The sequence below is a fragment of the Pan paniscus genome, chromosome 10 (genome assembly GCF_029289425.2).
Source record: "Pan paniscus chromosome 10, NHGRI_mPanPan1-v2.0_pri, whole genome shotgun sequence".
NCBI classification, from domain to species: domain Eukaryota; kingdom Metazoa; phylum Chordata; class Mammalia; order Primates; family Hominidae; genus Pan; species Pan paniscus.
Genome location: NC_073259.2, coordinates 24,947,392 through 24,963,562, shown reverse-complemented (window position 1 = coordinate 24,963,562; position 16,171 = coordinate 24,947,392). Strand labels below are relative to the sequence as shown.

The window sequence follows — 16,171 nt, the reverse complement described above, 5'->3', positions numbered from 1 at the left end:
ACAGAATGTTTACACTAAGCATAAATATTATCCTAAATACTGGATTTAAAAAAAAAAAAAAAAAAAGGAAGGGGTTGACTCTAATGTGCAACTTTTCCTAAACCCATTGTCAGTGACTAAGACTGCAGGTGTCCCCGCTTGTTTGCTTTTTATGTATTTATTTATTTTTTACCTCTTCAACCTCTTCTGCGGCATTGTTCTAGAAAAAGAGAAAAAGAAATCCTTTTATTCAACTGAATCAAACACATTTGAGTGCTTCAAGAGACATTAAAAATATTAATAAGATACAGGCAATATGATGATCATAGACTATAATAAAAATGTATTTCCAAAACATTTATACATATGGATCTATACTTAGTTACATAATATAGTTGTTTAATAGAAGTTTTAAATGTAGCCTGCTAGTGCATTTCTAAGAAAGAATTCCATGTGTAATACATATATTTTAGCCAACTAATACTTTAAAACTGATGCTTGGCTGGGTCCCAGAGGCTCATGCCTGTAATCTTCCCAGCACATTGGGAAGCCAAGGCAGAAAGACTGCTTGAGCCTAGGAGTTCAAGATGAGCCTAGAAACAGAGAGAGAAGTGGTCTCAAAAACAACAAACCCCAATGCTTAAATCCCAAATAAATACAGTTGTCTCTCGGCATGCACAGTGGGAGTGGGGGGTCCCCAGAATCCCCTGCAGATTCCAAAATCCAAGGAAATAGCAGTATTTGCAAATAACCTACATACATCCTTCTGTATACTTTAAATCACCTCAAGATTACTTACAATAATATAATATAAATGCTATGTAAATCATTGTTACACTATATTGGTCTTATTTGTATTATTTTGTATTGTTGTATTGTTATCTTTTTCCCCTAAATAGCTTTGATATGCAGTTGGTTGAATTCATGGATGTGGAAGTTGTGGATACACAGGACCAACTGTATATTCCTGTTAGACTCATTTTGAAGGAATATATCTATTTTGCAGAAGGTTTGCCATACTTTCATTTTGACATGTGCACAAGCAGGCAGTTATTTCTCCTAAAAACAAGTAAGAATAATTGTTTTTCTTCTTTTAATTAATTTCACAAATTTTCCCAGTCAAAATCCAGAAATTTAAGAAAAGATTGTACACTAGGACAAATGTAGGGGCTTCTATGACTCTATGCCACTTTACAGTACACTCAATTCTGATTTCCAGAATAGTGAAAGCACAGAGGTTTAGAGTCAAAATTAAGTTTTAAGATGGCCTTTTTTATTTTTTGGACAGACTCTTGCTCTGTAGCTGAGGCTGGAGTGTAGGACGTGATCTCGGCTCACTGCAACCTCCACCTCCTGGGTTCAAGTGATTCTCGTGCCTCAGCCTCCAGAGTAGCTGAGATTACAGGCGTGCAACACTACGTCCGACTGATTTTTGCATTTTTAGTTGAAACAGGGTTTCATCATGTTGGCCAGGCTGGTCTCAAACTCCTGGCCTCAAGTGATCCACCCACCTCGGCCTCCCGAAGTGTTGGGATAATGGGCGTGAACCACCTCACCGGGCCAAAACGGCTTTTTTGATACAGGTAAGGAAAATTAAATCTACAGAAGCACCTAATATATCTTAAGAACAACCTTATTTCCAAGAATAAAATCAACAAGACTTGTGGAATCACACACATTTTGAGAATATGCAACATTGTTCCTATGCACTTCAGAACATCAGTTCAAGCTTAAATTTTGTTTTAAGTCACTTTCACTAAAATGTCTAAATTGCTTCCTATATGGCATAAGAACAGAAAAAAAATAAGCTGGTTTGGTGAGAAAGCAAGACTCTTGGAAAGAAGGAAGCAGGATGCAGGCAGAAACACAGATTAATCTTAATTTAAGATTCATGGCCCTTTGACAACTCTCTAAGAGAGGTTTACGACTAGTTCTAAAAGGCAGAGTGGCTCTCCCAAAATATCACTCTTTTAGGATGCTAATTTTAATTCATCTCTCCAAAGAGTAAACAGAAATAACTCTAAATTAGGTACAAATAAATCAACAACACTCAATTATTTTTCTTTATAGAGAAGTAACTCGTAACCTTCCCAAATTTTTGGTAGATTACTCTCAATCTTCTTCTCCTTGATGATCTAGTTCATTCCACAAAGAATAAGTTTTATTGTATTAATTAGCACTTTCACCAAAAGATGTTTGAGAAGAAAAAAATTTTTTTGAGACAGGTTCTCGCTCTGTCAGCCAGGCTGGAGTGCAGTGGTGTAATCCTGGCTCACTGCAGCCTCGAACTTCCAGGCTGAAGCAATCCTCCTACCTCAGCCTCCTGAGTAGCTGGGACCACAGGCATGTGCCACCATGCCTGGCTAATTTTTGTATTTTTTGTAGAGACAGGGTCTCACTATGTTGCCGAGGCTGGTCTCAAACTCCTAGACTTCAGCGACCTGCCCGCCTCAGCCTCCCAAAATGCTGTGATGATAGGCATGAGCCACTGGGCCCAGCCAAAAAAACCTTTTTTTGTAATAGGGAAAACTATGCTTCTACATAGCAATGCCCATTATGTTAGAATTTCACTCACAGAATAATGTCTCAAATTACAGGAAATCTCCAGGTGAATAGCACTCCAAAAAGGTGCATCGTGGAATGAATATACCCTTCAAAGCACTTAATTAATATAAAATTAGCTATCTTTATGATAGCTAAAATTTACAAAGTTTCATTGAAAAAAGATATAAAGTCCTTTCAATAAGAGTGCCTTTTAAAAGCTGGTTTTAAGCATTTCCACCACTTTTTAAATCACTCTCGTGTACATCATTTGGATACAGGCACTACGGAGTTCAACCACATTCGTGCAAACTTGGGCAGATTAACTATTTAACCTCTTGCCTCAGTCTTCCAACCTGTAAAGCAGAGATAGTAAAACCTACTTCACAGAGCAGCCGTGAGGATGACGTATATGCAAAGCACCTAGCAAAGTGACTCAGCACATAAAAGAGAAATGTTGGTCTCTTCTCCTTCCCCCACATACCTTCATAAGCACAGCACACTAAAAAAAGCTCAAAACATAAAATTACTAGAAATGTGAACACTCTAAGCTATGTCTTAAAAAACAAATAATATTTGAATTGCTCTTTTGGAAAGTTTGGAGAAAGGGTAAGCTAAAAAAAATCAGACAGTTTTGGTATTCAGACTCATGCAACATATTCTTAGGTCCACAAAAGTCTGTTATTATAAAAAGAATTACCTTGTTAAAGGGCACTTATTTTCAAATTACTATGTATATTACAATCTAACATACTTAAGATAAATCTGGGATTAAACAAGCATATAAACTTTATTAGCAAAATACTGTTTTTCTGGATTCTACAATTTTTAACTCTTTGTGAGTCCACATCCAAAAAAAAAAAGCCAGGAAGTAATGAGATATGCTTGGTATTAAAATTCAGCACTTAAAACTAAGTCCTAATTTATCCAAAATTTGGGGAGAGAAAATTACAAATCAAAAAGTAAAACATAAAGGCAAGAATTAAATTACCTGTATATGTTTGGGTCCAAAAGCAAGGCAGTATCTTTGGGTAGCTTTGATAAATGAACTACTTTAGTTTTTAACTGATGTCGTTCACTTTCATTCACCCACACATCAGGCAGACTATGAATTAAAAAACAAGTCAATAATAAAATAACATTAATTTTAGATTTACACTTCCATGTGCCTTCACATTCTGGCATTTTCTGCTACTCTGATCAGTCCACGTTAAGTGAACAAGTTTCCCAGAAGCCAGGGAAGCTCAGCTATCAACCTTAATAGCAGGACTTGGAGTCCCAGATAAGAAATGGCAGTGTTAAATTTTAAACATGAATTCAGGAATAAATTAAACATTTTCAGTGGCAATATCTTATCAAATTAGAAATTTGTCAGAACACACTGGCTAGCTTTTAACTCAATGAGTGAAATTCATACTTGATTTTGACTTGCTGGAAATCTGACAGCAAGTTTCTTTACTAAGAGAGAAATAAAAGGGCCCAGTGCGGTGGCTCCTTCCTCTAATTCCAGCACTTTGGGAGGCCAAGGGGGGAAGATAACTTGAGCCCAGGAGTTTAAGACCACACTGGCCAACATGGTGAAACCCCATCTGTACTAAAAATACAAAAATTAGCTGGGCATGGTGGCGCACACCTGTATTCCCATCAACTCCGGAGAACGAGGCACAAGAATCGCTTGAACCCAGGAGGCAGAGGTTGCAGTGAGCCAAGAGTGCACCACTGCACTGCAGCATGGGCGTCAAAGCGAGACTATCTCTCCAAAAAAACCCAAAAAAACAAAAAACAGAAACAAAACCTGTAAGATTAAAGTCCATTTAAAAAAATAAATAAATAAATAAAAACCCTGTAAGACTAAACTCCATTTAAAAAAAAAAATGCATGCGGCCATAACACTGAATTCAAAGAAATTCAACTCTACAAGAAAATTCAAATGAATGTATTTTGATATTTGGATTAATCAATTTCCAAAACATTAGGAATATACACATTTGAATTTGACTTTTTTGAACAGGGTCTCACTCTGTCACCCAAGCTTGAGTTGCAGTGGTGCAATCACGGCTCACTGCAGCTTCAACCTCCTGGGCTCAATCAATCTTCCCGCCTCAGTCTCCTGAGTATCTGGGACTACAGGCGACACCATCACAACCAGCTAATTTCTTTTTTTGTTTTCCTGTAGAGACGGGGATTCACTATACTGCCCAGGCTGATCTCAAACTCCTGCCCTAAAAGCAATCTTTCTGCCTCAGCCTCACAAAGCACTGGGATTACCAGCATAAACCACTGCGCCCAGCCATTGGCCACATATGTGAATTAGGTACACATAATGAAATCTCCTTCAATGAAATTTATTCTATTCTTGATGCTTATTAATTTTGTCCAATATGTCTATAATATACCCTCATTTCCTTTTATAAAAAGAAAATTTTAATAAAAAAGATTTAAAAATCACATGAAATATATGAACTAAGCTCTAAATGGGCACTAAAACTTAAAGAAAAACGTAATCACTGCTAGAAAATTAGTCAATTGCTTTTTCTATAAAATACCATTCACCGTGCACTAGAGAACATTTACAAATTTTTTAAATAAAAGATTCAAACAAAGGCACAGCTATGGCTGCTTGTATACTGCTTGGAGGTCACTAAAAATGCTAAAAATGATTTAAATTTTCTATAACTACTTTTTTTTATTTTTGAGACAGAGTCTCACTGATGCCCAGGTTGAGCATCTCAAAAAACAAAACAAAAAAACAAAAACAAAACAAAAAACACCACACAAGATTTAAAAAGCTTAAGATTTTTGTTTGTTTTGTTGTTTTTGAGACAGTCTCACTCTGTTACCCAGGCTAGAATGCAGTGCCATGATCTCGGCTCACTGCAACCTTTGCCTCCCGGGTTCAAGTGACTCTCGTGCCTCAGCCTCCCGAGAAGCTGGGATTATGGGTGCGCACCACCACACCCGGCTAATTTTTGTATTTTTAGTAGAGACAGGGTTTTACCATGTTGGCCAGGCTGGTCTCGAACTGCCGGCCTCCCCCAGCCTCCCAAAGTGCTGGGATTACAGGCGTGAGCCACCGCCTCCAGCAAAAAGAAAAGGGGGGGGCTTAAGTTTTGAAGCGTAAAACGTGAACCTGATAGTCTAAGACCTTTCAGATTATCTCTTTAATCCTGACAACCTCAAAACGTTGTAAAATGTAATTTCTTTTTATTTGAATTTAATAAATAATTTTTGTGTGTAAGATTTTAACAAAAATAAAACATGAACTTATTACTTACGCATAATATTTCAAATACTTACATGTCTTCAGGCATCCAATGAAGCAAAAGTTTGATCTTCCCAGAATCTTCTTTTCTCTTAGCTATTACCTGATAATGACATGAAAAGAAATCATAAAAACAATGTGTAAAACATCATTTTCATGTATTGTTAAAAAACACTTTTGGGGCTGGGCGCGATGGCTCATGCCTGTAATCCCAGCACTTTGGGAGGCCAAGGCGGGTGGATCATAAGGTCAGGAGTTTGAGACCAGCTTGGCCAATATGGTGAAACCCCGTCTCTACTAAAAACACAAAAATTAGCCGGGAGTGGTGGTGGGCTTCTGCAGTCCCAGCTACTCAGGAGGCTGAGGCAGGAGAATCACCTGAACCCAGGAGGTGGAGGTTGCAGTGAGCCAAGATCACGCCACTGCACTCCAGCCTGGGCAAGACTCCATCTCAGAGAAAAAAAAAAACTTTCACCCCTAATCAAGAACTTAAGTGTTCATACCCTGGAAGAGATAGTAATCCTGCCTGCTTTGTAGTTCTTCCCTGTCTTGTAGCACTCAAACCTTTGTCTTTCCCACAAGACTGAAAACTCCATGACATAGGAATATTTCTTATCCTGTGAATCTTTGTGTCATACCACCTATAGTAGTGTTTAGTATAAAATAAATTAATTGTTTGAAAATCCTAAAAAAAAAACCTACATTCAGTAAAAGCTCTGTGGCCAAGGATGTTTGTGTTACAGTGAACACCTTCGAGCACTTCAGGCCCAAAAGGGGGACAGCAAATATTCCAACACTAAGATCTAGGAACTGTACTCATTAATACCCATTCTCTCCATCCAAGCTGCCATAAACCCAAGTTCAGGTCTCCATTCTTCTGGACCTCCTCAAGTCATCAAAGCTACCTTCCACTCAGTGCCCAGAAGGCTTTTTCCAAAGTATAAATTCAGTAGCATCACTTTCCTGACAAACTCTTCAACAGTTCCCCCGAGCACTTAGGAAAGGGTCACTCTTAGTATGGTGCAGAAAACTCTTCAGGATCTGGCCTCTTTAGGCCCCAGCTATTTCATGGTTTTCTGCCTTGAACGCCTTTAGCCTCATACTGAGAACAGTTTCCCAAACTATGGAACATAATAGAAATATTGTCGGCCGGGCGCGGTGGCTCACGCCTGTAATCCCAGCACTTTGGGAGGCCGAGGCGGGCGGATCACGAGGTCAGGAGATCGAGACCATCCTGGCTAACACGGTGAAACCCCGTCTCTACTAAAAATACAAAAAATTAGCCGGGCGTGGTAGCGGGCGCCTGTAGTCCCAGCTACTCGGGAGGCTGAGGCAGGAGAATGGCGTGAACCCGGGAGGCGGAGCTTGCAGTGAGCCGAGATCGCGCCACTGCACTCCAGCCTGGGCGACAGAGCAAGACTCCGTCTCAAAAAAAAAAAAAAAAAAAAATAGAAATATTGTCCTGCTCTCTAACTTAATGGAACAACCAACTCTCTGGGGCTTTCTGTGCACCAGCAGCATTAATGTTTTACAGAAGAACAGTTATCATATTCAGATACCATTTTAGAGTGCTGGCCACACAACAGTAAAACAAAACAAATCCCACTCTACTAAAACTAAAGACTTATTTATATGAAAACTGGAGTTCATAGCTTTTGGAAGGCTTACTAAAGGTCATTTCCTCGGTAGCTCACGCCTGCAATACCAGTACCTTGGGAGGCCAAGGTGGGAGGATCACCTGAGCCCAGGAGTTCTAGACCAGCCTAGGCAACATAGGGAGATCCTGTGTCTCAATACAAAAAATTAGCCAGGTATGGTGGTGCTTGCCTGTAGTCCCAGCTACTTGGGAGGCTGAGGTGACAGGATCACCTGCCCAGGAGCTGTGACTGCCCCACTGCACTCCAGGCTGAGCAACAGAGGCCCCATCTCAAAAAAAAAAAAAAAAAAAAAAAAAAAAGTCACTACCTTAAAAAGCGATGTACTGCAGAATTACAGTAAAAATTGAGAACAAAAACTGTAACATGTCTCATTAGGGTATCTCTAATAGCTTTTCAATTGTCTACAAGTTCTGGCTCCGCTTTAATAAATAAAAGCTGCAAACCATTAGATTATGTACACATTTAAATGTGTTTTATTCAAGAAATGTGACCAGAAACCCCAATTAACGTATCTAGACTCCAAAGTATGACTTTGGCTCTATATAAAACAAATTTCTAAACATTCATTTACGTATTCAGCAAAAATGTTTAAGTTATGTACGCTTCATTTTTTGATTACTCATTTTAACTCAGGCAATTAACCTAGGCAACTATAGGTCTCAGTTAAGTCAAATAAAATTCACATCAGATTTTTACTCCCACCATCCCAACACTTTCCTGCCTGGCATATGCCGTGTCTGCCCATGCGCATACACAATTATACATAGGACACATGCATTATCACCTTTTCTGCGTTGCCCCTCCCCCACAACTCCAATAATGGGTGAAAAGTCTCTAGTCCATGTCTTCAAAATGCTGAGTGCTTACTCTACATTAGCATGTATTACACCATATTGCCATTGCTTTATGTGCCTACCTTCCCTCACCGAGTGTGGAATGTAGAATATGGTAGACAATTCAGTCTCTACCTTAGGTACTAACCCAAACATTTCCAATAAATGGAGAATGCAATGCAATATAATGGAATACTATGCAGTCATTTAACATTGGGTTTACACACACACTAATAAAAACAAGTGATAGGTGGGCAGAACACTTGAGGTTAGAAGTTTGTGACCAGCCTGGCCAACATGGTGAAACCCTATCTCTACTAAAAATATAAAAATTAGCCAGGTGTGATGGTGCACGTCAGTAATCCCAGCTACTCAGGAGGCTGAGGCAGGAGAATTGCTTAAACCTGGGCAGCGGAAGCTACAGTGAGCCGAGATCATGCCACTGCACTCCAGTCCAAGCAACAGAGTGAGTGAGACTCCATCTCAAAAAAAAAAAAAAAAAAAAAAAAAAGAAAGTAGCTATGTTACTAATATTATCGAAGTAAAAGGTTTTTCAACAACCCTGTCTCAATTTCACTTTTATTTTTCAAGCCAAAGTCTCACTCTGTCACCCAGGCAGTGCAGTGACATAATCTCAGCTCACTGCAACCTCTGTCTCCTAGCCTGGAGTATTCTTCCCGCCTTGGCCTCCTGAGCAGCCAGAACCACAGGCGCAGCCACTAAGCCTAGGTATGTCTTTTTTATTTTTTCTAGAGACGGGGTTTTACCATTTTGCCCAGGCTGGTATCAAACTCCTGAGCTCAGGTGATCTGCCTACCTCAGTCTCCCAAGTGCTGAGATTACAGGTGTGAGCCACAGCACCCAGCCTCAACTTCACTTTTAATCATATATTTTCACAAATATATGTGAATTAAAGAAGCTTTAACTAATCAAGCCAAAGCCATGTTATTATTAAGAGAATGAAAATGCCATTTGTTTTACTAAGTATGTGGCTTAGCTTAGCCAACCAAAAGCATTCATAGTAGATGAAATTTTTTCAAGTCTTTTCATTTTTATTACTTAAAAAGGTTTCATTTTTTAATTTAGCTGACTCTGTGCTTGTGCCTTCAACACTTACACACCAATTTTCTACTCCTTAATAAGGAAAGCATGTTTGATCCTGTCACAAACACATTTAGCACACATGGAACCACCACAGGCCCTGCTGACATGTTCTTTGCTTTGGACAATCTCATTAAGAACTTTAGGTCTCACAGCACGAACCCCTCCATGTCTGCCTGGGCACATGCCACATGCAGATTTTGGTGCTTTCCCAATGTTCTTAGTAAAAAGGTAAACAACTCTATTACCAAGGGTCTGGGACAGCCTTGTTTTGTTAGAGGCTGTATTGTAGAAAAGCCTACGACAGTATGTCAAATGCTGGACCATTCTGAGTGCCTGCAGACAACGTTCCGGAAGAGGAAGAAGAAAGCCTTTGAAATATTTTTAAATGAATAAACAGTAAAGAAAAAATACTAAAGAGAAGGAAAAGTCTCTAATTTACAACTTAAGGCATTTGTTATCTCCTGGAGTTTTTTGCTGTAGTTGGTTTTATTTTAAATGAAAGGTAGGCCAATCAGTCTAGGTTTAAGCTTAAGGAATCTATGCAAGTTAACATCGATCTAACAGAAAGACCTGAAAAAGTATAAGAAAAGCAATATATTTTCCTTTCATTACCAGATTCTGAAAATTAAGGTAATGCTTAAATAAAATAAAATCAGGCAAAACAATAACGTCAAACTCTTAAAATTTCCATATAAACAAAATTAGAACTTTAGTGTTTTAATAATCTTAATCTCAATTTTTTTTAATCAAGTTCCAACCACCCAAACAAAATAATCTTATAATGTAATCCTGAAAACATATTAGGACTGAGTAAAAGCAGAGCTTTAAGCAAAAACAAAACACTGTCTCCACTATATAAAAACCTATGGTGAGGCCAGATGCAGTGGCTCACACCTATAATCCCAGCACTTTGGGAGGCTGAGGCAGGAGGACTGCTTGAGCCCAGGAATTCGAGGCCAGCCTGGACAACATGGTGAATCCCCGTTTCTAGTTTTTATTTTTTAAAATATGGTTTTTTAAAAAAACAACAAAAAAAAGTCTGTAGTCAAATAAATACTCTGATTCTAGACTTGGCAACAAAATTTAAAAGCCCAAACACAGGTCTGGAGCTGCTAAAATAAAATACCTCTACAATGAAATAATACACAAAAACAATGCAAGCCAACCAAGCACAGCAAGCCAACTGATTGGTAACTAGGATTTTGCTGACCTCTTCTGGAGAAGGCTCGAAAGAAAATATTTCAATTAATGAAATAAGGCAAATTAGGCAAACCAAACAGTATAGTACCTCATAGCCTTCTTTTAACCAATTGTTTCATTATTTGTATTATTTTCTATAAAAGTTAATTTGATAACAAAGTAACTTAAACTTGCAGTTAGTACTGAATGTTTTTTACTACTAACAGAATTGATTCTGTTTAACATGTACTGCCTCCATCAAAACCTTCCCAGTTATAGAACTTTGGAGCTCCAATTTGCTCACCTAGCTCCTTTCCTTTCTATTGTGTCCAGCGAAGACCTTATCTCATTATGGATGTCTCTTCCTTCCACTTTCCTTCTCCAGGAAAAAAAATCATTCTTCAGATTACATTCCACCTTTGTGACTTTTCCTCAGTTAAGGTACCTCTGCCTCCTCACTGTGACTTAAGGGTGGACATCACTCATTCCTAGGTTTTTAAGCTTACAATATATGTAAGTGTCAATGTTCTTAAGCCCTCTCAGATGTTTTCCATAGCTCAAAAGCTTTTCATTTTCATGGACTATTTTGAGTCTGCGCAAATTTTTTATTTTCTTTCTAGACTTCTAATATTATTACCACATTTTTGGTTCCTTCATTTTCCTTCTTTTGGAGCCATCGCTATTCCTCCCATGATGAAGCTAAGGATTTCATCAAAAGGAGCTGCTCTAATGAAAGCATATGCAAGTTAGTGCTTCCCTTTTACATCACTTCTCCCTTATCTGTAGAGACACTAGCTCATTACTAGACCACCATTTCACTAAATCTATTGTCCTTTAAATCATTAAATGTTTGGTAAGCCCCAAACACTTCAATCCTTATGCTAACTTTCTCTTTATTTACACTTATTTCCTAGGTAATCTCATCCAGTCTGATACCTATAAATACCACAAATACACTAAAAATTCCCATATTTTCTATCTGTAGCCACACCTCTCTCCTCTGAGCTCTCAATTTATAGCCATCAGCCTAAGTGACAGAGCCACTGAATGCCCTGTAGGCCTCTAAATATGTCCAAATTAGATCTCTTGATACTCCCCTCTCCCCAATCTGCTTGCCTGAGAGCCTCCACGGCTCTGCCACGGAGCTGCCCAGGCCAAAAAGCCTTGGAGTTGCTGTTACCTCTTATTCTAAAACCCAGTATCTCATCCATCCATAATTCTTGTCCATAGTAACTCCAAAAGATAACCAGAATCCAACCCTTATCTCCACTGCAAACATTCCAGTCTAAGCCACTATCATTCTCACTTGAAATACTGAAAAGACAAATTCCCCTTTACTCTCACCCCTGACTTTCTACAATTTGTTCTCAACACAGAAACCAAAGTGAACATGTTAAAGCCTGCATGACGGAAAAGAACAACAGTAGGTTTTCTAGGGCAGGAGGTGGAGGTAGGAATGTACTACAAAGCTACACCAGAAAACTTCAGAGTGCTGGAACTATTCTATCTTAACTGTGGTGGTGCTTGCCTCAGTGAGTACAACTTTCAAAACTCACAGAAATGTATACTTTCAATGGGTACAGTTTATTATATATAAATTGTACCTCAATAAAAATTATTGACAGCAAGTTTCTTTACTAAGAGAGAAATAAAAGGGCCAGGCACGGTGGCTCATGCCTGTAATCCCAGCACTTTGGGAGGCCAAGGTGAGTGGATCACTACAGTTCAGGAGTTCGAGACCAGCCTGGCCAACATGGCGAAATCCCATCTCTACTAAAAATACAAAAATTAGCTGGGCATGGGGACGCTAATTTAGTACAGTCCCAGCTACTGGGGAAGCTGCAGCACAAGAATCACTTGAACCTGGGAGGCAGAGGTTGCAGTGAGCCAGTATGGTGTCACTGCACTCCGGCCTGGGTGACACAGCAAGGCTCTGTCTCAAAAAGATATTATATATATTATTTTAAAAACTAGGCCAGGCACGGTGGCTCACTCCAGCACTCTGGGAGGCAAAGCCAGGAGGATCACTTGAGCCCAGGAGTTTGAGATCAGCCTGGGCAACATAGCAAGACGTCGTCTCTACAAAAAAAAAAAAAAAAACTCAAAAAACTAGCCAGGCATGGTGGTGTGCTCCTACAGACCAAACTACCTGGGAGACTGAGGAGAGAGGACTGCTTGAGCCCAGGAGTTTGAGGCAACAGTGAGCCATGATCATACCACCACATTTCACCCTGGGTGACACAGTGAAACTCTGACTCAAAAAAACAAAACAAACAAACAAACAAACAAAATCAGACCATGCCTATTCAACCCCCTTCAATGGCTTCCCATCTCACACAGAATAAAAGCTAAGGTCTTAGTCCACCAAGGTTCTGCCTATTACCTCTCAAACTTAACTCCTACTCTCTCCTCTTCCCTTGTTCCCTCCAGCTACGCTGCCTACTCTGCCGACTCACTGTTGTCCCACCTCAAGATGTTACACCTCATCTTCCCTCTAGCTAAAATGCTTATCCCCCACTAATAATTGAATGGCTTATGCCCTCATTACAAGTTTTTACAATTTTACTAATTTATCTTGTTTTATCATGTCTCTTCCATTAGAGTAGCTGCATGGTATTTTTTGTTGGGTTGGTTTTAATCTGTTTTGTTCACTGCTATGTCATTACATTAGTACCTGGCTCACAGTAGGTGCTCAATATTTAATGATCACCTTAATATTTAAAACAGTTTAATAAGTGAATGAACAAACTAGCTCTGATGCCACACTCTGGACATGGTGACAACATCTTACTGACCTGTTAAAACAAAAAAAATCTGTATTACAGACCTACCATATCATAAAACTATGTTCCCAAATTTCAAAGGAGGACTTCAACCAGCCTTGGTGAGCAAGGCTCTAACTTTGCTGAATCCCCACAAAGTCCCCAGAGCAGCCATATTAACTCTTTCTGGTCTCCAAATCCTGTATTTTACCCCCCAACTCTTTCATCCTTATTTAGATAAATGTATTTCCTATGTTATTTAAAAGAGAATAAGGACACCTTTCCTCAAATTCATGTCTCTTGTGTCTTCCAATCTCAGAAAAAGTCTCCTTTCCTTTGCATCTAATTTTCCACTTTCTTGCCTTTGACTCCAAATTTTGTTCTATCACTCCCTCCTTTATATCCTTATCTAATTTCTAAAATATACAATTCTACCCTTAAATATTCTAAAACTTGAGTGGAATGTACTGATACCTATTGCTCCATTTTCTATCTTGCCTTTTTTTAAATAAAGTTATTTAATAGTGTCCATTTAATTGGTATATTTGCTGTCAATAAATTGGCAACACAAGGAAGAACAAAAGGGTGAGCTCCTAACCAGGCTCTCATGCCAGGCTCAAGCAGGATCTATCTTCCCTGTAGTATCACACATATCAATCTAAATACCACAAGAGTTCTCATCCTGGAATCCATGAATAGGGTGTGGGTAAAGGTCCATAAACCCTATGTAATAACAGTACACAACTAGTCAGTCAGGTGCGGTGGCTCACGCCTGTAATCCCAGGGCTTTGGGAGGCCGAGGTGGGTGGATCACAAGGTCAGGAGATCGAGAGCATCCTTGCTAACACGGTGAAATCCCGTCTCTACTAAAAAAAATACAAAAAAATTAGCCAGGCGTGGTGGGGGGGGGGCGCCTGTATTCCCAGCTACTCGGGAGGCTGAGGCAGGAGAATGGTGTGAACCTGGGAGGCGGAGCTTGCAGTGAGCCGAGATCGCGCCACTGCACTCCAGCCTGGGCGACAGAGCAAGACTCCGTCTCAAAAAAATATATACAACTATACTAGATCACAATAGGAAAGACAATACAACCTTTTTAGTCCCTAGTTTCATTATCTGAAAAATTCAAGTTAGGGGACAACATTGGTTATGCAGTAACTAAAAACATAAATTAATGTAAATGATACATTTAATAACCTACATTATGTCAAGCATGCCTCCATTTAAATTTAGTCCATAAACAAGACAAGGTTAGCCTGGGCAACATGGTGAGACCTTGCCTCTACCAAAAATAAATTAGCCAGGTGTGGTAGCTCATGCCTGTGGTCCCAGCTACTCAGAAGACTGAGGTGGGAGGATCTCTTGAACCCAGGAGATTGAGGCTACAGTGAGCCATGTTTGTGCCACTGCACTCCAGCCTGGGTGACAGAGTAAGACCCTGTCTTGGAAAGGGAAAGAAAGACAAAGGATATCAGCAGGGCGTGGTGGCTCACCTGTAATCTCGACACTTTGGGAGGCTAGGACAGGAGGACTGCTTGAGGCAAAGAGTTCAAAACCAGCCTGGGCACCACAGCAAGATCCTGTCTCTATAAAAATAAATGTTTAAAAAAAAAAAAAACCCAAGGATGTCTCCTCTCACCATTCCTATTCAACACAGCACTGGAAGTCCTAGCCAGAGCAATCAATCAGGTAAGATCAATAAAAGGCATCCAAATAGGAAAAGAGGAAATCGAATTTACTTTCTTCACTGCCAATATGATTCTACACCTAGAAAAACCTGAAGATTTCACCAAAAAGCTCATAAACCTGATAAACAACTTTAGCAAAGTCTCAGGATACAAAAAAAATCAATGTACAAAAATCAGTAGCATTTCTATACCCCAATAACACTCAAGCTGACAACCAAATCAAGAATGCAATTCCATTCACCATAACACACACACACACACACACACACACACACACACACACACCAAGGAATACATCTAACCAAGGAGGTAAACAATCTCTACAAGGAGAACTACAAAAGGCTGCTAAAAGAAATCACAGATGACACAAAAAAATAGAAAAATATTCCATGCTCACAGATTGGAAGAATCAGTATCATTAAAATGGTGACAACGCCCAAAGGAATTTACAGATTCAATGCTATTCCTATCAAGCTACCAATATTTTTTCACAGAATTACAAAAAAGTATTCTAAAATTCACATGGAATGAAAAGGAGCCCAAAGAGCCAAGGCAATCCTAAGCAAAAAGAACAAAGCCAGAGACACCACCTTACCCGACTTCAAACTACACTACAAGGCTACAGTAACCAAAACAGTGCAGTATTGGTACAAAAATAAACAAACAGCCAAGCATGGTGGCTCGCGCCTATTAATCCCAGCACTCTGGGAAGCTGAAGCGGGTGGATCACCTGAGGTTGGGAGTTCGAGACCAGCCTGACCAACGCGGAGAAACCCCGTCTCTACTAAAAATATAAGATTAGCCAGGCATGGTGGTACATGCCTGTAATCCCAGCTACTTGGGAGGCTGAGGCACAAGAATCGCTTGAACCCAGGAGGCAGAGGTTGCAGTGAGCCGAGATCATGCCATTGCACTCCAGCCTGGGCAACAAGAGCGAAAGTCCATCTCAAAAAAAAAAAATGAATAGACAAACAGACCAATGAAATTAGGATAGAAGCCCCTGAAATAAAACTGCACACCTACAACCAACTGATCTTCAAAAAAGTTGACAAAAATAAAAACGGTGAGGAAAGGACTCCCTAATTCAATAAATGGCACTGGAGAAATTGGCTAACCATATGCCAAAGAATGAAACTGGACCTCTACTGAGCTCTCACCATATAAAAAA

The 16,171-nt window shown here is 39.5% G+C and overlaps 2 protein-coding genes across 6 annotated transcripts in view; both read right to left on the bottom strand.

The window, feature by feature from the left end:
• AEBP2 (AE binding protein 2) overlaps positions 1-16,171 on the bottom strand; it is a 160,950-nt gene that overhangs the window by 82,098 nt on the left and 62,681 nt on the right. For 2 of the 5 annotated variants that reach the window (XM_003816546.7, XM_055095458.2), the window contains exons 6-8: positions 5,818-5,885; positions 3,512-3,625; positions 173-199 (exon numbers count right to left, since the gene is read on the bottom strand). In XM_003816546.7, coding sequence (XP_003816594.1) covers positions 173-199; positions 3,512-3,625; positions 5,818-5,885 — 209 coding nt within the window. Of the gene's footprint in view, positions 1-172; positions 200-236; positions 2,877-3,511; positions 3,626-5,817; positions 5,886-16,171 lie in introns of those variants that run through there. The other 3 variants (XM_008969591.6, XM_055095459.2, XM_034935463.3) reach the window with 2 other exon arrangements.
• On the bottom strand, positions 9,291-9,708 carry LOC117975391 (large ribosomal subunit protein eL34-like). The gene has a single exon (XM_055095461.2). It carries the CDS (start codon positions 9,699-9,701, stop codon positions 9,402-9,404), a length of 300 nt encoding a protein of 99 aa, XP_054951436.1. The 5' UTR covers positions 9,702-9,708; the 3' UTR covers positions 9,291-9,401.

Excerpts from the sequence above, each read along its gene's own strand:
- LOC117975391 (XM_055095461.2), bottom strand. The coding sequence starts at position 9,701 with ATGGTCCAGCATTTGACATACTGTCGTAGGCTTTTCTACAATACAGCC.